At 36.3% G+C, this 22,757-nt stretch overlaps 3 protein-coding genes across 4 annotated transcripts in view; 2 read left to right on the top strand and 1 right to left on the bottom strand.

Annotated features, from left to right (window-relative positions):
- The window catches only part of LOC124638583 (high affinity cAMP-specific and IBMX-insensitive 3',5'-cyclic phosphodiesterase 8), a 227,686-nt gene that overhangs the window by 187,715 nt on the left and 17,214 nt on the right, over positions 1–22,757 (bottom strand). The window lies entirely within an intron of this gene.
- LOC124638586 lies at positions 7,607–12,059 on the top strand. The gene is made up of 2 exons (XM_047175611.1): positions 7,607–8,028; positions 12,004–12,059. Exons 1-2 carry the CDS (start codon positions 7,638–7,640, stop codon positions 12,024–12,026), a joined length of 414 nt encoding a protein of 137 aa, XP_047031567.1. The 5' UTR covers positions 7,607–7,637; the 3' UTR covers positions 12,027–12,059.
- LOC124638585 lies at positions 8,918–11,808 on the top strand. The gene is made up of 2 exons (XM_047175610.1): positions 8,918–10,360; positions 11,746–11,808. The coding sequence occupies exons 1-2, from the start codon at positions 9,270–9,272 to the stop codon at positions 11,777–11,779; spliced, it is 1,125 nt and encodes a 374-aa protein (XP_047031566.1). The 5' UTR covers positions 8,918–9,269; the 3' UTR covers positions 11,780–11,808.

Below are 22,757 nucleotides of genomic sequence, written 5' to 3'. Positions count from 1 at the left end.
ACCAGCTGACAGAGACAGTAATCCTACTAGTGACACGAAGATTAAGGATGAAGCACCAAGGCAGAAAAGTAGAAAGTGCATCTCATTCTCGACTATAGCTCTGTCCGTAACGCTATTCCTTTTGTCACTAATAAATGTATCGCAAGCAACTTATAGTTTCACCCCTTTGAGCAACAACAGCGTTTATTTTGATAAAATCTCCAATATGCATCTTGTACGCGACGATTGGCGTTTAATTGTTTATTATGACACATATCCCTACAAAGAAGGCACGTCAGCACTCGAGAAATATATTAATTATCTTGACACCTTATGCTACACTATTAAAGAACACACACCTTGCGACGGTATCATCTTACAGCTCAGGCACGAGTTCGATGAAATTAAACACTATGATAGTATGTTGACAATGAATGAATCATTTGTAACCGGAGACGAGCGGCGGCGCCGGCGTCGTGGATTGATAGACGGAGTGGGCTACGTCGCTAATAGCTTGTTTGGCGTGCTAGATCAGCGTTTTGCGGAGAAATATGCACAAGATATTGACCTTTTGAAGGAAAATGATAAACATTTGTACAACCTCTGGAAAAACCAAACCTCAATCGTTGAAGCCGAATTTAATCTAATGAAAAGAATGGAAAAAGCTGCGAGCAAACATCACAAGTCAATAAATCAAAAACTTATTTATCTCAAAGAATCCTACCAAGATCTTCAACGCCACGTCCAGAACATGACTTTAGTTACCGATTTCTTAGCATCCGCCATGACGGCGAATAATTTACTGTATAGCCTCAGAAAAATACAAGACGCCATTCTTGATACGGTAACTATATAATATTTACAATGGAAAATTGGATTTCCATCTGATATCTCCTAAACAGCTGAGAACGGAATTAAGTTCTATAGCAGCACATATCCCCAAAGACACGGCACTTCCTGTCAACCATTTGAATCTCAAAGATCTCTACAACTTAATAAAAGTGCGGGCTAAGTACTATAGTAAGTACTTGATCATTGAAATAAGAATACCCCTTATCGAAAGAGACCTATATGAAATCTTTAACTTAATTCCAGTTCCACGAATTTTGAACCACGACATGATACATGTGAAAGTTATCTCAAGTTTTGCTGCTATTAACCTCAGGAAGGACTCATACGTAACCTTTGCTGAGGCTGAGCTCCAGTCTTGTATAAGACAAAGTCCTGGCATGATTTTATGTCATACGAAAAACCCTATAAATTTCTTAAAGGATGATCACAGTTTGTGTGAAACGATCCCACACACAAGAACCTGTGAAATTATTAGAACCCCATGTAAAAACATTTGGAAGGAATTGACGGCGGAGAATAAATATTACTATTTTTGTTGCAATGAATGCAACTTTAAACTTCTCTGCGACGGTGAAACTACCGCCGTTAAATTGATAAATGCAGGTCTGTTGAATGTGGAAGAAGGCTGTATGATAAAGACTAACAACTTCGTTGTCCAGTCTACTAAAAGGCTGTCTAGCAAAATGAATATTGGTGCAAGAATGATTGCACCACAAATTTCACCTATGAATCACATATTTAACATATCTATCCCTGAATCCCCTGAAATTAATCCTAATAATTCTGAAATATTGCGACAGTTTGAAGATATACAGAAACAAATTGAGATTATGAAGCAAACTGAACCTTTGAGTGATAAAATATCATATCACGACGTACATCTGTATAGCGTCTTATATGCTCTAATCGTTGGAATCCTGATAACTGCGGCAGTATACTGTTGGCGACGTCACAGGCGGTCAACACGGCGAGAATCCTTGGAGCCTGCTGGGGAGGCATCTACTTCGATCCCTTCACATCCCGGAAATGTGAGAGAAAGTGTTATAAGTGAGTGTAGTGCGGTTAGGGAACAAGGGCAATCAAAGTCAGTCAAAGTGAAAAGTGCAGTGAGTGAATGTTGTGATCGTAGGGAAAAAAGTCAATGTAGTCAACCCGTGCAAAGTGACCCCAAAAATCTTATTAAATCTAGCGAGTGCTTACAAACAGAAGATAGGGCTTCGTCCCCTGTTTTCCGCGTATTTTCCCTCCCCGATCTAAGCTGTAGCAACTACTTCTAATTGTTCAATCACTCAATATGTTTAATCACTCACTACTAATCTTTAACCCTATCATATAGTTATTAAGTTGAATATTGTTCATCATCTTGTTAATCTCATCTCCATTTTTATCCTACTAACCCCCATCTTTGCCCCGGGAGCATGTACGGGTCAACCACCGTACAGTAAGTTTACCTGGGTCAGCATTATTGCGCCACCCGCTCTGTATGTTTCCATCATTTATATATTGCACTTACACGGCAATAAGTTAGTACGTAATTCGGACACATACCGTGCGCGTGACTCATCATAATCCTATATCGTTCACCTTTCATTCTAGTATAAATTTATCTTAATCTTGCATTTGTGGAAACAGACAATACAGTGATTTTATCTTAAACTGACTTTAATCTCTTATCTCCTTTAACTCTATCTCGATCCAACCCCGAACAGTACCTATATAGTTACCATGAGATAACTTTATAAAGGTAGAAACAAACATGTATTTGATTATAATGCTACTCAGCAGACACAAAGCAAAAACTTTGTTTGTCACACAGCTATGGCACTCAAATATTTCAAGTATTGACTTACAAAGGTCAAGTTACCTCACTGATTAGAAAAAACTACCAAACCGTCATGTTAAATAGCTTGTTAAAATTATACCAAACAATCATGGTTTTAAACAATTGCAATCGGTAGTTTATTGTGCGAATTGAAAAAAACACAAAAAATGTTCGCAGGTTACCTATCTGTGATGAGGCTGCGGGATTATTCGAAATAGTTACCGCGGCCCTGGTAAATAAAGAGCTTAACATGGTGGGTTTTAGTCAGTAACCGTCCTACCACAAAAACTTTTAAACGTCTGTTGAACACTTGTCTAATAAAATGTCAGATTATGACGTTGAAATAATGTCAATTTTGCAGTCACATTTTTTTAGACAAGTGTTCAACAGATGTTTAAGTTTTTGTAGAAAGGGGTTAAATGAATCTCACACACTCACTCTGCACCCACAGCAGGAGGGGTCATTTGATGATTTCCCATCAAAAATAACAACAGCCAACGTATTATGAAACATGTAACAGTTAATAATAACAAAAGTGGCCAGATGGTATGACGTTGTTGCCATGGAAGTTGGGTAGGCCCTTGGTGTGGGATGCAACGTGCGTCGACACCCTGGCGCCATCGCATCTTCCCTGCACGGCAGGTCATGCTGGTGCGGCTGCTGCTTCTGCAGAGACCACCAAGCGGCGCAAGTATAGTAACCTTATTGGGAACTATACTTTTGAGCCGTTTGGGGTCGAAACGCTCGGACCGTGGGGCCCGAGTTCGCGGTTACATTATAAGGACATCGCGAAAAGGCTTGTCGACGCTTCGCGTGACCAGAGGGCTGGCTTATTCTTCGGACAAAGAATTAGCATTGCCATTCAACGTGGCAATGCAGCCAGTCTTCTGGGCACGTTTCCGGAGGACAGTGATGCGGAGGAATACTTCGACGCCTGATCGATGCTCTTTTATATTTTATGTTTTATGTTTATATATGTTATGGACCAAGTGATAAATTGAGCAGTATACATAATGCCCGGTCATTATGAAAAATGCCCAATATGAGAGCGCAATTTGATAATAATTATTCAAATAATCAAATTGACCGGGCACTATACATATTGCCCGTGACCTTTTGGGCAAAGTAATACAAGCAAAGTAATAACATATTTATATTCATTTTTTTATTGTTATTGCCATTTAATTTAAAATAAACTAAATACTAAACCACTTAAATAATCAGCCTCATGATTTGGATTAATTATGAAGGACTTCTGCCTTAAAAATCCACTAGTTTTTGCATTTAAAAGTTAAGGAAAGTCATATTTAAAGGGTGCTTATTAAACAGGCTCCTTTTTAATATAATTATTCGCCCCGAATAATGTATGTTGCCTTCTAAATTACTAAGTCAGCCACAATTAACGAGCATCTAAATAATACTATCTCAGCCACTCGTTATCTTCTAAGTAAACCGCTCTAAATACAACTCCGCATGATGGTTATTTTTTAGCATCTAAATTTGTAGCATGCGTTCTAACAGTAAACTTCTAAAATACTATTAAATGACATCATAAAATTTATTTATTTAGCTTCTAATTTTTTAACTCAGTACGTTTAAAATGTAAGCAAGCAACATGCAGCAAGCATGGCTTCTGTCACGGCTCCGGTGCTGCGGGGCTCCGGCGGTCCCATGCGAGCTTATCGTCGCAGATGGTTTTCACGCTCACCGCCGCAGCTTCGGCTTGCTGGCCGGCTCAGCCGGCCAGCCTCAGCCGCGTCGGCGAGCGTTAAAACTACCTGCGCCTCAGCTCGCAGGCCGCCTCGCCCCTCCACACTTACGCGGTTTTGAATTGCACTCTAGGGGTAGGACAGACAAGACTACGTGGAGTCGGTTTTGCAGCGATACGTTTTCGTCACACCATCCTCCGAGCCTTTTTCCCAAACTATGTTGGGGTCGGCTTCCAGTCTAACCGGATGTAGCTGAGTACCAGTGCTTTACAAGGAGCGACTGCCCTATCTGACCTCCTCAACCCAGTTACCCGGGCAACTGTTACGTGGGATACGTTTTCGTCACTAACTTCAATTTTTTGCTTTATTATCAAATTGCCCAACTGTCATGTAGCAATATAATAATGCCCGTGCAATGTGATAAATAATGAAGTTAAGATAGTTATTAATCACTTGGCCCGATAAAGCTAGACATTATTCATAATGCTCGGGCATTATTAATAATGCCCGAATTAATCACATGGTCCATAACATATATATTTTGTATATAGTATTTTATTTTTAGTTTTGTATAAAGATAAGTAGTATAAGTTAGTTGTATGTTGTATATGTATATTTATTATTAAGATATTGTAAAAAGTTATTTGTAAATAAATAATTATTATATAAAATCAAAAAAAAAATAAAAAATAAATAAATACCTAATCCATAATAACAAAATGGTTTGTCAAATTGTTTGGTACTTCCAGACACCTCAGTCAGTAGGTACTTTAAAAAATACATACCTAAGCGAATATTTCAATAGATTTTTTTCGTTGACCCCAATTCATTGGTCTCAAGTGTTATTTAAAGCACAGTCTACACTGTAATAAGCTATTTGAATGCGTAGTACATTCCTGTGTACAGCTAAGGGCATAGGTTCACAAACCAAGGTTGCAAGTGTAACATAATCTTACACAATCTGTTCTCATATGTTATTCCGAACGAGTACTTTGGAGTTAGACTGAATTATAATCAATGGTTTTCAGCTGGAGCTGAATTTGAAGTTGTGTTTGTTTATCTGATTTACGTGATGAATAAAGAATGTGATTGGAATATAGGTATATATGATCTTGACTGCCTCGTTGGTCTAGTGGTCGAAAGCGCGGCTGCTGTGCTCGTGGTCTGGGGTTCGATTTCCCGGTCGGGCCGAAATCGCTTTGTGGGTTTTCTTAAACTTTCACAAAGCAGCACGTAGTCTGGAATTGGTGATTGACTCACTCGTGCATCGGAGAGCACGTAAATGTCGGTCCTGCGCCTGATCTCTTTCCGGTCGTGTCGGATTGCCGTCCCATCGGGTTATGAGAGTGAAGTAATAGGGAGTGCACCTGTGTCTGCGCAAATGCTTGTACACTATAATATGTTCTGCGCAGCTGGCTGATCTCCTTAAAATGAAAACAGCAACCGTGGCCGAAATCGGCCGTGGACGCCTTTTTTTTATATAATATTATATATTATAATTAATATTATATATATTGAGTTTATGTTGTTGAACCGCGGAGGAAGGAAAGATAAGCGGAGATGCCATAAGGTAGTAAGGTCAGGTGCTTTCTTCTGAGTCGACCTACGATCAGTGAGCGTGACCAAAACAATCAGTTTCTGGACACATCTGTCGAAGATTTTTGGTCGTAAGTCGTAGCCAGTAACGTTCCTAGTCTCCTCGTCCGCACACCTGCATTTCGGCCACGCTACTATTTTGTGAGTTTTTTTTTTATCACATTACATTAAGTATAAATTTCAGCGATTCACCCAATTTTTGTGTAATTTCAGATAAGGAGCAAGAAGCAGGCGAGACGAACCACAAATGGACTCCTTAAAACATAGGAGTTACCTAACCTTATGAACGATCGACCCATGCGGTTCTTACTTAAGTCTCGATATTGTAGGTATATGGATCCGATAATGACCTCTAAGGGCTAATGACCTACATATTTATTTTGAGGGATTGGTGTAAGGACAAGACTGACATGAAAATGGTTTTATTTCATTTAGATATTACTTTTTTGTGTGGTATTTTCCATCAGCAGGTGTTGTTGTGACGTTTTATATGGCCAAGAACTTTCCTGAGCATGTTACAGTTAATATTGAAATGTTAACTTAGGTACTTGAATCAACCACTGAATTTTACTTTTTTCAAAAATATAATGGATGGTACAACCAGTCACTATACCTAGGTCTTAAAAAAAACAACTTAACTGATCTTAATGGGATAAGGCACGCAGATAGTCTATGTGAAAGGACATAACCTTACTCTTTACGCAGGAGTGGGAAGTAGTTACTTCAGGAAGCAGGTGAAACAATTTAAAGCAACGAGTTTAAAACAAATATAAAAACATTCAAATACATAGTTGCAGTTCTAATCACACTTGCTTGATACATTGATATAGGTACAATTATCATTCACAACATAACTTTGATTCAATTTGTATTCTGAACACATACAGATAATATCATTCATTAATATGGTAACTTTACCAATTAATATGGAGTCGTTGACATTTGATAAGATTTAGTAGCTTCCTGCCTTGGAGGATCATGGTCAGGCGCGAGGAATTGTTATTGATGAATGAAATACATATATGTACCTAAACATGGTCTGCTTGCAATTCAAACAGGCTATGTTTTGTTTTTGGTACTGTGTGTACTCTTTAGTGTTTCAGTTTCCAAATACTAATAAGGAAGGATCTTTTTTTTAACGACGTCAAAAATCATCAAATGACCCCTCCCGCTGTGGGTTAGCAGCGGTGAGGGAGTGTCAGACTCTTACTGACTAAAAACCGTCGTGTTCCGTCGTAGGCCTTTTATGTACCAGGGCCGCGGTATCTCTTCCGAACAAACCGCAGCGTAAGGATTTCAGATTTAATTTATCCACACGGACTGGAAAATATGATGTTTGTTTTTCGGTTATAGGTATCAAATAATTTAAGCGTTTTAAACTAGAATATCGATTAGCATCACAACATCAGCACCTCTTGCCTTGGTAAGACTGTTTACTTCTGACTACCCGGAATGACTGCCGAAGATTTTCTTAAGTCAGCAGGGATGGAGCGGGAAACGCGGGGAAACTTGCCATATAACATATTTACCTGTATACAAACCGACCGCCAACCGACCGCGTTGCCCGGGTAACTGGGTTGAAGAGGTCAGGCACAGCAGTCGCTTCTTGTAAAGCACTGGTACTCAGCTACACTCTTGCTAGCTTGTTTACTCCACGCTTTCAGTAAATACCTGACACCATGTTCGTTATGACAAGGAAGGCCACTGCCAAGGACATGGAGGTGAAACTGAAGTTAGCCCTGGAAAAGCTCAAAACATCCGAAGAGCTCTGTCAACAACTGTTAAGGGAACGTGATGACAGCGAGGAAGAAATTCAGAAAATAATTAGTAAAAACTCTGAATTGAAGTCTCAACTTGCAGAATTACACATCCAATATATGGATGTGCTGGATCAGCGGGATAGGTTACAGGATTTTGTAGGTTCTTTTAGTGAATGTAGTGATGCTCATGAGAGGGCTTTGAGTCGCATTAAGGTACTGGAGACAAGCTTAAATGATGCTCACAAGTCAATAATATGCTTCAAGCAAACCCAACAACAACAGGAAAGTGATGACACTCACCGCCTTTTCAGTGAGCTTGTTACTTCAAATCCACCTCATATTAATAATTTGAGTCACAAAAAGATTAAAAAATACATAAGAATAAACAAATTGATACAAAAAATTAAGAAAGTGTGTCATAAACAAAAATCCACACATAAATTAAATAATTTACTTAAAACTAAAGTTGAATTAAAAAATCAGTTAAATTTGTGCACTAACCAACTTTTACAAAGTAGGCTAATGTATGACCAAGACACACTAGTTCTGCAACAGGAAATGCTTGAACTGCAACGCGAATTAACAAAAACTACACACAAATATGAGACAGCCCAATATCAAGTAAAGGCACATATTTTGGCTACCGATGAGCTGCTCCAGTTAGGTAGTGAAAATATGGACCGTCTTGATTCTCTTAAAAATAAATATACCAACTGTACTTGTTCACAACCAGCAGTACAAGCTGTCCCAGAGTTAACATCGCCTATATAGTACTATGCAGTCAGCAGTGAGCAGTGACATAATACCACCTGTTGTCAATATTCCACCATCAAGCATTTCATATAATAATAATTCGGAAAATCAAAACAATATATCACAAATATTTTCTGATAGATTTGGTCTTGGTTTTGGTAAATTAATCTCTCAATATTGTAAAAGTAAAATAATAAACAATTGTTCACCCGGTGCCAGCTACAATGAAATAATAGAAACAATTAAATTGACAAACCTTAATACCACTTCAACTGCCATTATGCTATTTGGAGATAGTCTAGCAGTCAATAAACAAAATATAATAGATTGTGTTGAATTAATGATAAAATTAAATAATACAACAAATTGCAAGTTTATCATCTGTGCCTTACCATATTCTAAAAATTTTACTATAGAACAAAATCAGTACATATTTAATTTAAATATATTAATGTACAATATAACCAGGCAATACAATAATAGAATAATGTACTTTGATACAAATAAATTTATAAATAATTTTGTAGTGACAAATGATACAATGTATCTTAGTTTTTATTATAAACGACAAATTGCTATATTGATAGCAAATAATATACAAATTGACCCGGGTTCTACTACGGTAACCTCTTCTTTTAATAATATTAGTAGTTCTACTAATACAACTATTGATACACCTGATAGTTTAAACTACATGGTGCGACAAAGGGTGGGCCACATCAACTGAATGTTGTACATCAAAACATTCAGGGCCTTTCCGGCAAATATTTAGAATTAAGTCTATTCATTGAACATTATATGGTACAAGTTATGTGCATAACTGAGCACTGGCACAGAAATAGTGAAATAATATTCCTTAATAACAGTAATTATACAGTACAAAGTTCATTCGTTAGAAAGGAAGCCATCCATGGTGGCTCTCTTATAATTGTAACTAATAATTTAAAATGTAAGGAACGTTCAGATATAGTAAAATTATCAGTCGAGCGCAATGTAGAATTATCATGTGTTGAACTGGAACAGTTTGTTATAATTTGTGTATACAGGCCTCCTTCAGGTGATTTTAACACTTTTGAATCAGTAATGGAAAATTCTCTCTCTAAACTTAATTCCACTAGTAAATCACTTTTAGTTTGCGGTGACTTCAATGTTAATATTTTAGAATCATCTTCTTTAACTACAAGGTTGCTAAACTTATTTAAATCATTTAACTTAGTAAATTTATTTCTAGAACCAACTCGAATTACGGCAACCTCGTCAACCTGTTTAGATAATATATTTACTAATTGTAGCGCCACAGAGACTCTGATTACCAATGGCCTAACTTCCGATCATTGTGGTCAACTGGCGCGGTTTCCTGATAAAAAGAATAAAATCAAGCGGGAAATAACATGTCGGCCCTTAACAACCAGTCGTTTTAATAGTTTTAAAAATAATATTAACGCGAAACTAGACAGTGAAATATTAAATAAAAACAATCCCCATTTAATGTACGGAGCACTATTTGATATAATAAAATACGAATTTAATTCTAGTTTTAAAACCAAAACGCTCGTACTAAAAGAAACGGCTAACTTCAATGAGTGGGCTACCCCCGGCATTTACAAGAGTAGAGCTAAGCTGTATGAGTTGTATGAAATGAAAAATTATAATTTTGATGAAAATTTTATTAGATTTGTTAGGAATTATTCTAAATTGTTTAAAAAAGTTTGTCATGCGGCAAAATCAATGTATTTCAGTAATAAAATTAAGAATAGTAAGAGTATAATAAAAGCGACGTGGAATATTATAAATAGCGAGACCGGGAAAATCAAACAGCGTGATAATCAGTATAAAATCATTAATGAGAATCAAGTTTATGAGAAAGATTCTGATGTAGCTCGCGAATTTAACACATTCTTCTCTAATATTCCAATCAAGACCACTAGCGGCTTAGACTCCTCTGCCACCAACGCCGAAAAACTTTTACGTAGTAGTGTTAGTCAATGTGAAGCCACATTTACCTTTAGTTATATTTCACCTTATGACATAGTAAGAACCTTCAAGTCATTAAATTCAAAAAAGACAGGTGATTTATGGGGTATCTCTGTTAAAGTCTTAAACTGTATTATTGACGATATTGCGCCCTATTTAGCTCGTATATTTAATGAGTGCATTGACTCAGGTACCTTTCCTGAACTTATGAAATACAGTAAAGTTATACCTCTCTTTAAATCCGGGAGCAAGAACGATCTAGGTAACTTTAGACCGATCTCAATTCTGCCCGCGTTGAGCAAAATTTTTGAAAAGCTAATTTTAAATCAACTCCTCCGGCATTTTAATTCATACAATATTTTACATGCGGAACAATACGGTTTTACAAAGGGTCGCTCCACAACGGATGCCGGAGTTGCTCTACTGAAACATATATTCAGTGCGTGGGAGAAGTCACAGAATGCTATCGGGGTGTTCTGTGATCTTTCCAAGGCGTTCGACTGCGTCCAACATGAAACGCTTACCCAGAAGCTAAAGTACTATGGTATTAGAGACAGCGCACTTAGTGTTATTAGCTCATATTTAAGCGGTAGAATGCAATGTGTTGACGTTAATGGTGTCAAATCTTCCAATCTACCCGTTCGTTTGGGCGTACCGCAAGGGTCGATTTTAGGTCCATTTTTGTTTCTTGTATACATTAATGACTTGCCATATTATTTAAAATCATTGTGTGATGTAGTATTGTTTGCTGATGACACGTCTCTAATTTTTAAAGTTGATAGGAATAGAGTAGATTTTGATGACGTGAATTCTTGTCTTTCACTAGTAACGCAATGGTTTACAGCCAATAATTTAGTTTTGAATACGAAGAAAACAAAATGTATTAAATTTGCTTTGCCCAATGTAAAAAATCTCGGTCCCGGTGTAATTTTGAACAATGAGGAACTTGAAACGGTACATGCTACGACTTTTCTAGGGATAACAGTAGACTCCAAAATTCAATGGGGTGAGCATATAACTGGCATCACGGGTAAATTAAGCTCTGCTGCGTACGCTGTCAGGAAAGTGAGAGCTCTCACCGATGTAGCCACGGCGCGTTTAGTGTACTTTAGCTATTTTCACTGCATCATGTCCTACGGAATTCTTATGTGGGGCAATGCTGCCGATATCGAGAATGTTTTCGTACTACAGAAGCGCGCTGTCCGTGCTATATACAAACTTGGTGCTAGAGTCTCCCTTAGGGAAAGGTTTAAGGATATTGGTATTCTGACTGTGGCGTCTCAATACATTTATGCCAATATAATATACGTAAGGCAAAACCTAGATTCATATAGTAAAAACAGCGACGTACATCATTTTAATACTAGAAATAAACACAAGTTAACCGCACCTAATTATCGTTTACATAAGGTACACGGTTCATTTGTGGGGCTTTGTGTACGCATTTATAACAGAATTCCGGTTCATCTGTTGGAATTAACGGACAGTTCTTTTAAAAATAAAATTAAAGAAATTCTTGTTAAAAAGGCATATTATAATGTTAATGATTATTTCACAGATAAACGCAGATGGCAGCTCTGAAGTGGAACAAAAGTGCTTTATTTTATTTTGTATTATTCGGTGTTTTAAATTAATAATAAATAAAATTGAATTGTATAACTGTAAAATAAATTAATAATAATTAAATTGTAATAGACAGCTGTGTTGCTGGGAAGTTTGTTCTTCACCGCTTCTTCTTTCCAGCCATAACACTAGGAAGTGGTGAAAGGGGGGCGTTTTGGGGGTGCTGTCATTCTTGTAAAATTTTGACGTTAAAAAGTGCTAATCGTATTAGCCTATTTTAATAAATGATTTTGACTTTGACTTTGACTTTGACTTTACAGCCGGTAAGACTGGAAGCCGACCCCAACATAATTGGGAAAAAGGCTCGGAGGATAACACAAACCGACCGCACCAAGCGATACCTTATGTTGATCGATCCACCAGTGCAAATTAGCCAAGAACTTCAGTATCGCATCATCAAATAACTACCTATATAATAAGTCTTTCAACGCATTGAACAGATTCTCACAAACCAAGTAAATTACAATGACGCACGCCATTATCCCACAATAATAAAACGCAAATGAATTTATCTAAACATTCCAGTTTTTAAGAAAGAGTGTTAATTTCTCCAGCTGTTAAAGTCAGAGCTAAGATAACATAATTAAAATGGACGATGGCCAATCAACTTAGGAAAACAACGAAGTCCATCTGGTTTGTGCAGCTAAAAGTGAACCTGATTGGTGATTGATGTTAGTGGTCGATTTTCTACTACGAAACTTAGTATTGTAGAGTGCTGTGTTAAGACTGTCAAGCAATCTAACGGCAACATTGAATTTATCTTCAAAATCTATTGTCTAAAGCTTAGGTTTCACCCGCGTCTATTGAGAAGTAATTCGCGCACTCGGATAACAGTAGCTTAGTTGTTAGATAGTCCAAATATCTAGTTCTTGATATTTGGACTATCTAACACCGAAGGAATTCTTATAATCGGAGTTGTGGTTTCTGAGTAAGGAAAAAACGAACTCAATATTTATTTATTTATTCTCTCCAAACATAGAAATATCTTTACAGGTTACACCCAATGCGATATTGTAGCAAACATAAAATGTATAAATACACTTAAAAAAAAAAAGTATATTTATATAGGTGAACATTTCAGACCTCCGACTGGCATCGACAAAATCGCAACGACTTTAATTGCAACGAGTCGTCCGTCTGCACACGCACTAAGATTAATTTAATACGAGATATATTTTTCTTTGCACAATTTTATTGGCACTAAATTCAGTTTCTTTGCGTTACATTTGTGATGGTGATTCATAATTAAAGTTTTATGATGGGTGTAAAAGTGCTGTGTTTATTATTGTAGCTGTCAATCTTGAGATAGAGTGGAATGACCGCCTACGTGCTTGGGAATAAGACCTGTCGTTATTTACGCGCGAATTTTGATGGTAAATAATTTCTATTAACGTATGCAGATTTTATTTGTTTCCATTTGGTGGTAAATTGTGTGAACTGGAGGAATTAAAGAAACATATTGGTGATTTATGGTTTTTGCTGTTCGTAGTCCAATATAATTATATTATTATTAGTTGCGCAATTTCATCTGCGTCCTAAGAATTTTTTTCCTACAGTCAGATATAATTTGCCACCGTATTTTTCCAGCCCTTATTTTTTTTATTTCGAAGATTGTGTAATAAAGTACTATAATTGCATCAAATGATTAATTATTTCACATAAAACTATCATCATACGTTTGAGAAGTGAAACCATTCGACACACATACAGACGTTAATGTTTATAGAGAAAAATCGTTGAGACGGTTACGACCTACGCTACGTCACGAGCTGTCGCGTTTCAACACATTTTATTATTAGTGAGTAAAGGTAGGAACACATTTGTTTTATGATTTTAGTTTCTATCCTGATTATTATTGCATATACATATTTAGAGAAAACCTTGAAACTGTAGGACACTTCATAAATTATCAAAGACGTTCAAAAATTAGGCTGCGTGTGCAAAGGCATGCATTTCAGATTTATATTGCGGTAGTCGCTTATAAAAAATAAATAGTCGAAAATAGAAGATTTGGATAGCCTTGTTTATAAATGGCCCACAAAAGTTAGCAATACGGTAGCGGATATAAACGATTAATATGAGGATGAATATTGTCGCATGTAAGAATTAAGGATTTAAATATTATGTAACAATGATATTAATATACCAAATTACATTTTGAAAACACATGCTTAATTAAACGTTTAAACTTTAAAGTTAAATAGGTATAAATATTTAGGTATTACCTAACTTTTTTAACAATCGCCAATGAGCACGCATGTTGCGTGACAAATGTGTTTTCAGCTGAAATCTCGTAAAATTCGTAGAGTAATTATGAGTGACTGGATTCGTGTTTTACAAATAAATTGCGACCGACGCTGGAATTAAATAAAACGCTAATTTGTTTTCGTCGGATGTTGCAGCCTTGCCAAGTTCTAAGCCATTTACAAGATGTAATTTGTCACTAATTAAAAACACTCATTTTTGGTAAAAAGAGGGATATTTCCATCAACGTGGAATATTGGTAGGATATTTTTTATGGTGGTTAAAAATTACAGTAGGCATATAGTTATCGGCACGAATCTTGAGCTCTGACCTTCACCTGCGCAGAAGTAATTTATTGGGTCCCTTTTGTGGCATGAAGTGAGGCGCGGACGCGCGGTGGCGGGCTAAAGCGGTGATTTGCCCGCAGTGCATCGCGTCATAGCCGTCACTCGGGATTGGTTCTTTGCTAATAAATCACTTCTGCGCAGATGTAGGTCAGAGTTCAAGATTCGTGCCGATAACTATAGCTAATATTATGACCATAAAAAGTTTATCTTTTCACCAACATTTTCGTTATAAAGACCTAAAGCCAAGTATGAAGCATACAAGAATTCATGGGTAAGAACTCCAGGATCCTTAAAAATCGTAGGTGATTTTTACACATAACGGTGAACAACATTTTCCAGGTGAAGACTTTTACAACGGAACCGAAGACCTCATTCTTTCAAAAAATCAACAACTTTCTACCACAAAAAAAATATTCTGAAAAAATTCATGCATTCATTCTAAATGCGTCCCCGTCGCATATAAGCGAGTGACAAATCACCTCGTCTGCCGTCAAACCGAGTTTATTCTGCGTAGAATTTATCGAAGTCCACGTGTCTGAGCTAATGACTGCTTGTTGGTTGCAGTTCATTGTGCTGAACAGTCAAGTAATCCTCGTCATGTTGTCGTTAAAGATGAGCGCATTTGAAAAAGACTGCATATTTAGTTTAATATTTCACTGCTGGACTCTTCAAATAAAGACTTCGTGTCTTAGAGAGCAAAGCCAAATTGCCATTTATTGAGGATTGCCATTCCATTTATTAGAGTCAAAGAATGGAGAGTGCACCTGAGTCTGTAAGGTTACGTACGCTTATACACATAAATAAGTAAGTTTTACGTCACTATTTTAGCATTAATGTAATTTGAAAGTTTTTAAGTCCACACTATATACTTTTTTATTATTTTTATTTAAAGTTGTCTAGCTGTCTCCCATTATCACCATTCTTTACTGCCCAAGCTCATTATGGTTGATGAATCTAACTGGTGATACTACATACACAGCAAAAGCATCATGATCAAGCCTTCAATCAATTTGCTTTTACACAACAGCGCAATTTAAACCTACACCTACCATTACAAAATATTAACATAAACAATATTCTCCATCATCCGACTTTCCATGGAAAGTGTTATCACCATGTGTGCCGTATGTTTCCGTCGCCACAATACACGCGGTGACGTCACAGCGCGACTAGCCGCTATTGTGCGGCGACACGTCGCGCGATTGTTGTTACGTGTAAACGCCTTTATCTTCGTAAGGCTCATGAGTAAAAGCTGGGGAATAAATGTTTACTTTTTTAAGTTATAGAAATGTTTGGTGTGTAATTAACTTTGCTAAAATATATGGTTCTATGCAAGGAATATAAAAAATAGTGTCTGGTCTATCCAGTGTTTGTGCTTGTTTAAATGTGTACAGTAAAAAAATGCAGTTACAACCCTATTAAACTCGTGTCTATCAAACCGAATTCTTTTCTTATTCAAAACAACGTATTGTACCTACTTCAGAAATGACGAGCAAAACCGAATATTCTTTTATAAATTACCTGAAAAATATTTCGAAACAACGATCTGCCAACACCGGGTTATTTTACGAAATAAAAACACAAGGCTCCTTGTAATACAGCGGATATATCACTTTATCAGAAGTAGGTCAAGTGCCAGCTGAGAACGTCATCGTCCTTCGTCTGGTAATCCCTTTATTTTTCATCTCAGCAACACGAATTTGTTTTACTTAAAGAAAATTTGATAGACTCGTTTTTTTTTTGTGCTGTTGAATATTTTATGGCTTGTTACCTGATTCTGAGAAACTGAAGGATAAGTTATATTTTTTATACAGTATCCGTCAGTTGCACAAAGCTCCATTATAGTTAAAACTTTTTTAAAATTATTGCTGACTCTTTCTTTGTTAACAAGATAAAAAGTGTTAGCAATAGATTTAATGAAGCTTTAATTTTATTGGAGCTTTGTGCAACTGACGGTATATCTACGAGTAATTGAACACGTTTTTTTAACAGCTGAAAATGCATTCACCCTATTTTATTTTAGTGATTGAGACAACGAACCAACCATTTGACAGCCAACTTATATCTGTATAGTAATTTTATGTTCCATAAGGACCATTTGGGGACAAGAGACAATAGTCTAGCCAGAAAGTATATGGCTCGAAATAATATCATAGCATTTCTAATATCTTTGATGGCACCGAATGCCATCCAAAATTTATCTTCGTATCACTTTACTGGAAAGCTAAGAGAAACTAATATTAAGAAAATAATTTCGAAAGGCCTAATATTAAATATTTTTGAGGATAGGAAGTCATTATTATTAATAACACTGAAGGAAAATTACGAAAACCTGAAAGTGCTTTTCCATTTTACAAACAAAATGTCAATTTTGGTAACGATAATATCTGACAGGTCAACAATCTACTAATATAAGACATGAACATTCTGTGTTTATTTATAAACTCAAAGACTTGTTGAATTACATGAGAAACTCCGATAGTTAGGCATTGACATTAGATTAAAAATACTTCAGCTAATTCTCTGTTTTCTATCGTACCCTTTTATGGGCAAGAAATAACGCCCCTAAAGAAGCTAGAAAAACAAAACAGCCCACTTAAACGACATACTTTATAAGACAATACTGAAGCAATTTAATCGATTTTTCCAACCGATATAAAATGCAACCAATTAAGAGCCAGTCGACTGACAATACATCTCGATTGACCAGACAACTTCATTAGTTCGAGTCAGCACACCTCTATTAATGAGTGGGGCAGTTCTATTTGTTACAACAACAGCCAAGGGAAATGAGATGCCCACATGTGGTGAGACATAGGCATAAATCCTGCCTAAATGGTTGGAAAACTGACCAATGGGCAACCAGGTGGATCGAAGGATAAATGCCCTTATTACTACAGGTGACATCTGACAATTTAGAAGTTTTAATTTTTTAATTGCTTGATTGAAAGTTTCATCCAGCAATATGCTACCAAAAATGTCAACCATGAACGCAAATGACCAAGCATGATATTGAATCGTAGATAAATACATAAACGGAATGATAACAATTGTAAGTATGTTAACAATTGTGGCATAATTTTTCTCTCCATGATTTTCAGAACCTGGTCCTGATCTCTTTGGTTTCTCGTTGAACGAGTTGACCATGCCATTTCCCAACAGCTTTCTTCACTAAAATTAGTCGCCATAGCTGAAATTCCCTTTGAAAGACATAACTCATTAGGTCTATACCCACCTATGTAGGTACCTCATCTATCAGACCGTACCTCTATCTCCCTATTGGGCCATTATTCGGAAATAATTAAACTTAGTGCATCATTAAGCCAGTTATTTAGTCGATTAAGGAAACAGATGAGGGTTTAATAGGCTCATTTAGAATCGATTTTGGACCTCCCTATTCCTTCAACTTATTTGTTAATTAATTTTATTACCTGTATCCTGGACCATTATATGTAAGCAAAATAGTGACATTTTAAAATAATACCTACAGCCAGCATAAAAAAATATACTGTCTATATTAATCGTTATAAACTGAAAGTGCCAAAACTTAGACCCAAATCCGCCAGTAATTATATTTACCGAACATTGGTGACAATCGGCTTTAACACTAAAACCCTTTAAAATAATTAAATTAATTCTAAATCAGGAGCACGGAGTCCCATCTAACATTTTAGAGTAGCCACACACAGAGAACTAAAAAGTCGGCCGACAGTTGGGAATAAAATTTTTGAAATCGTGGCTTCAATATTTACAGTCGGTCTGAAACTGGCCAAATACCTGATCATTGTTATGTGCATACTACCATTAACTGCTTGTATGTCGCTAATTCATAAAACAAAAGAAAATCAATGGTGTCTCGCGTATATCTGCACTCCGACATACAAAGGGTTAATTTAGGTACAAATATTTTATGAGTTTTTTTTTTTTAACGACGTCAAAAATCATCAAATGACCCCTCCCGCTGTGGGTTAGCAGCGGTGAGGGAGTGTCAGACTCAGGACTAAAAACCGTCGTGTTCCGTCATAGGCCTTTTATGTACCAGGGCCGCGGTATCTCTTTCGTTCGAATAACCCGCAGCCCCAGATATTTTATGAGCTTGAACAAACTCTCGGCCGACTAAAAGTTTGCAGTCCGTATTGCTCTTAGTTTAACTGACATAACTTTACAAATTGGAGGACTCAATTTAGTTACAGTTGAATTGAATCCCTTGTGAATACGGACGATAGGTTTGCTTTAGTTGTTAAAACGTTTATCTTTGTTTTAGTCCTGGTTTGTCCTTAGTGAGTTAGGCATTTTTAGAAATAGGTTTACCCTTTTTAGATATTCTTAGAAATACAATTCAGTCATACTTATTTACATCAGAATTTCTAGGGTTTGGGATTAATATTTTTGTAATGAAAGGTCTGCTTTACTTTTTTTCGAGTCATGCTTTCGCAAATATTTTCTTTCTTTCAGGAAAAAGTACTTATTAGAAAAAATATAAAAGTCTATAGCTCATAAAATTTTCACACATCATGTATTTAGGCAGCCGCAAATAGCTTTGACTTCTAGGAAAAATATTTCGAATGGCTATTTCGACGATTTTTGTGATGAAAAATAGCAGGAAAATAGAACGTTTTCGGCATTTGAACTTGTTGTTCGACGATTCTGTGAACTTCAGTGGACTATAACAGGTTCTATCGATGAAAACCATATGCAAAAGGAGTAAAAAACTTCTCAAAAATTTTTTCATTAGAGATTGTTTCTACCCCAGATTAATTATTATAAAAATAACTGCTAAACAGACATCGATAAAAATACCAACAAACCATTAACAATATACCCTATACTATAACATTTATTAACAATATACCCAAAACACCCACATAAAAAACTTTCAGGCCATAGAACACACGATTTTTCACAAACGAACCATTGCAAAAGCGACTGTAAATTCTATAAATTAAAGCCTAAAATCCAAATACAATTGTAAACTTAAGTTAGTTATACAAAATAAGGGCTTAACCCGTTGTCATAGCCGACAAAGGTTGCTTTAGAATTATTAATTACTTTAATGGGCCTTCATTATAATGTTTGTGACCAAAGGGAGTGCTTGACGGTCAAATGGGCACTCGACCGGCTGTAATTGAATTCCACTTTGATTGTTAAATTTTCGTTTTATTGTCTCTGAAATGTTATTTGAAAATTAGGTACGGTAACATTAAAAATGTGAAAGTAATTTTGTCTGTATGTGTGATACGCAATCACGGTAAAACAGTGAAGTGGTTGAGATTTTTGGCATAGAGATAGGACGTACCACGGAGACGGAAATACCTACGTTACTTTTTAATCCTGATGACGGGAGTGTCCTAGTAGGTCTATGCTAAGAAGACAAATACACATATCTCAGTCAATTTTTATTTGAAAAAAAAAAAACGATAAATTATATAAAACCAATAACAACGCCCATTGTTATTAACGAGTACACGAATTTGCTCTCACACTGTTTTGTTAACGAACTAAAACTTGTCAACGCTAAATGTCCAAAAAGCTAAAGCTTTCAGGCTAAAGTGTCATCGAAGGGCCAATTTTTAAGATTATTATTTACTAAATAAACTCTCAGCAGCTTTACGCTAAGTTTCTGTAGTTTTATAGGAGGTAAAGTAATATTAATATTACAAATGCAAAAGTAGCTCTGTCTAACGTGTTTCCATCCTAAATAACTGAACCGACTCAAATGAAAAATACACACATTGGCCCGAGTAAAGATAGGTAAAGGCTTCATTTTACCCGGTTGCGGCAAGTGATTTGCGAAGAAGTGTGTGAAATCGTGGGGAACAGTTAGTAACCTTACGAGTAAACAAAACAAAACTCTTATACGAGATTCAGATAATTGTTATGATTATAAATAAAAGCACGGAATTCCACCTTCACCTCGTTATTATAGGACGCCTCGAAAATAACCGAAACGTGTTATGAAAATATTTTATCAAGAAAGTTTTATTCGTTTGTTCGTTTCGACGGTTTTCATTTGGAATTGCTGTTGCATTTTTAAAGTATAATATATTATGACGATTTTATTACCACATTAGATAAATTATAAAATTATGCACAAAAACAACAAATTAATTACCTATAGCAATAGGTAAAAAATTTACATAACTACATAGACCTTTTCTTGATGGGATATCATCCCCTTTACCGTGTCAGACTCTTACTGACTCAAACTCATCATGTTCCTTCTGAAGCCCTTTATGAAGCAGGGCCGCCGTAACTCTTTCGGATAATGCCAAGGCACCGGCAGGCTTTGGCCCTGGTCCTTGGTCCTGGGCCCCACTGGGAACTACATAGATCTGAATTCTTCAATCAGATTTTTTGTAATCTGATACTTATAGGTACACTCTAATGCAGCAGTATCTCAACAAAATAAAAGTTTTAAAATAAAATAATATGACAATAAAAGCGATTTCTATAGAAGAATCAGTGCATTGAAAATATTTTATCCAACAATACAAAACATCCGCTGTTCGCGACTGTACGTACAAGATAACGCGCGTTTATGCTGACGCGGTGCAACGAAACTGTACGGATGCAGCCAGCTGGGAGAAAACATTACGGGAATATTATATGTATTAAGGCTCAAGTTTACCGACATCATAAAGGACCGATTTTCTTAAAAGAACTGTTCTGTTTCCTGCTTTGAAAAATTGAATTTAAAAAATCATAGTAATCAGTTGTTTAAAAAAATACTATTTATGCTGTCGGTGGCCTTGGGCCTTACAGGGATAACTGACAATATAATGACTAATAATTTAACTACCCGTTCATTGCGACCCGTCCCGTTGGATTTTCGGGCTTCTGACTACCCCTAACGACTGCCAAAGATGTCGAAATGATAGCCGGGATCTACAGAGGGCCTTGTCTTGATCCATAATAACTTAATATGGTCATGTCCACAGCCACAAGCATTTGCTTGATCTTTAACTTAGCCACGCACACTTGTTTGAGCTCTGCCAATTTGTCTAATCGTACAGATCTCATTGGAATTCATACTTCATTCATAATATGATGTAAGCCTAGACATTTTCCTCAATGCATTGCATTGAAGACGATTTTTATGCCAGACGCACTGACAAAAGAAAGTTAATTACAATAAAACTAATGTAACTGTCTGCCAATTTATGTGGACAGAATATTTAAAAACAGTTAAGTACTGTAAGGTTTTATTCGTTAGATATTTTTGATACTGACCGGGCAATCATTTCAAATGTATTCGATTTGTTCCATAGAATAAGTTTTTTATATTGAAGTATGTCACTTCACCCCCCGTGTAACGTAGTTAGAAACTTTTTCGTTTGTAAGGTTTTATTCGTTAGATATTTTTGATACTGACCGGGCAATCATTTCAAATGTATTCGATTTGTTCCATAGAATAAGTTTTTTATATTGAAGTATGTCACTTCACCCCCGAGTCAGCGAATAAACGCAAAGTTAAAGTTATTATTGAATGTTTTAATTTAATATCCTGAGGATCCCCGGTTCCTGGCGCACCACGCGCTACAATTTGGTGGAGGGGTAAACCATTTGATGGAAAAGATAGGTATAGACATACTAGGTCCTTTTAGGAAGTCGAGAAATGGTAATAGATTTGTGATTGTAGCCGTGGAATATGTTTCTAAGTATGCGATATGTAAGGCAGTTCCTAGAGCGACAGCGCAGAGTGTGAGTGAATTTCTGATTGAAGAAATATTTTGTCGACTAGGAGGCGTGAAAGAAGTTATTTCGGATAGGGGTTCGGTTTTTACGTCACATTTAGTTAGGGACACTATTAATTATTTTGGAGCGAAGTCATGTTTCACGACAGCTTTTCAGCCAGCCTCTAATGGTTTAGTTGAGAGATTTAACAGATCATTAACACAAATGTTATCAATGTATGTTTCTGGGGATCAGCGTAATTGGTGTTATTATATACCGTTAGTTTGTTATGCGTACAACACTAGTAAGCATGCTAGTACTAAAATATCGCCCTATATGATTATGTACGCTAAAGAACCATTATTTCAGACAGATATAAGAGTAAATGATAATAGGAGTAGTGAGGTTGATTTTAGTAGAAGAC

Source organism: Helicoverpa zea, chromosome 17, assembly GCF_022581195.2.
Source record: "Helicoverpa zea isolate HzStark_Cry1AcR chromosome 17, ilHelZeax1.1, whole genome shotgun sequence".
In the NCBI taxonomy this organism is placed as follows: domain Eukaryota; kingdom Metazoa; phylum Arthropoda; class Insecta; order Lepidoptera; family Noctuidae; genus Helicoverpa; species Helicoverpa zea.
The sequence above is the reverse complement of the archived record's forward strand: the minus strand, read 5'-3'. Positions and strand labels throughout refer to the sequence as shown.

Excerpts from the sequence above, each read along its gene's own strand:
- LOC124638586 (XM_047175611.1), top strand. The coding sequence starts at position 7,638 with ATGTTCGTTATGACAAGGAAGGCCACTGCCAAGGACATGGAGGTGAAA. Across the intron at positions 8,029-12,003 it reads TGACACTCACCGCCTTTTCA|ATAAACGCAGATGGCAGCTC; the intron begins GTGAGCTTGTTA and ends ATTATTTCACAG.
- LOC124638585 (XM_047175610.1), top strand. The coding sequence starts at position 9,270 with ATGGTACAAGTTATGTGCATAACTGAGCACTGGCACAGAAATAGTGAA. Across the intron at positions 10,361-11,745 it reads TCTGATGTAGCTCGCGAATT|TAATATACGTAAGGCAAAAC; the intron begins TAACACATTCTT and ends TTTATGCCAATA.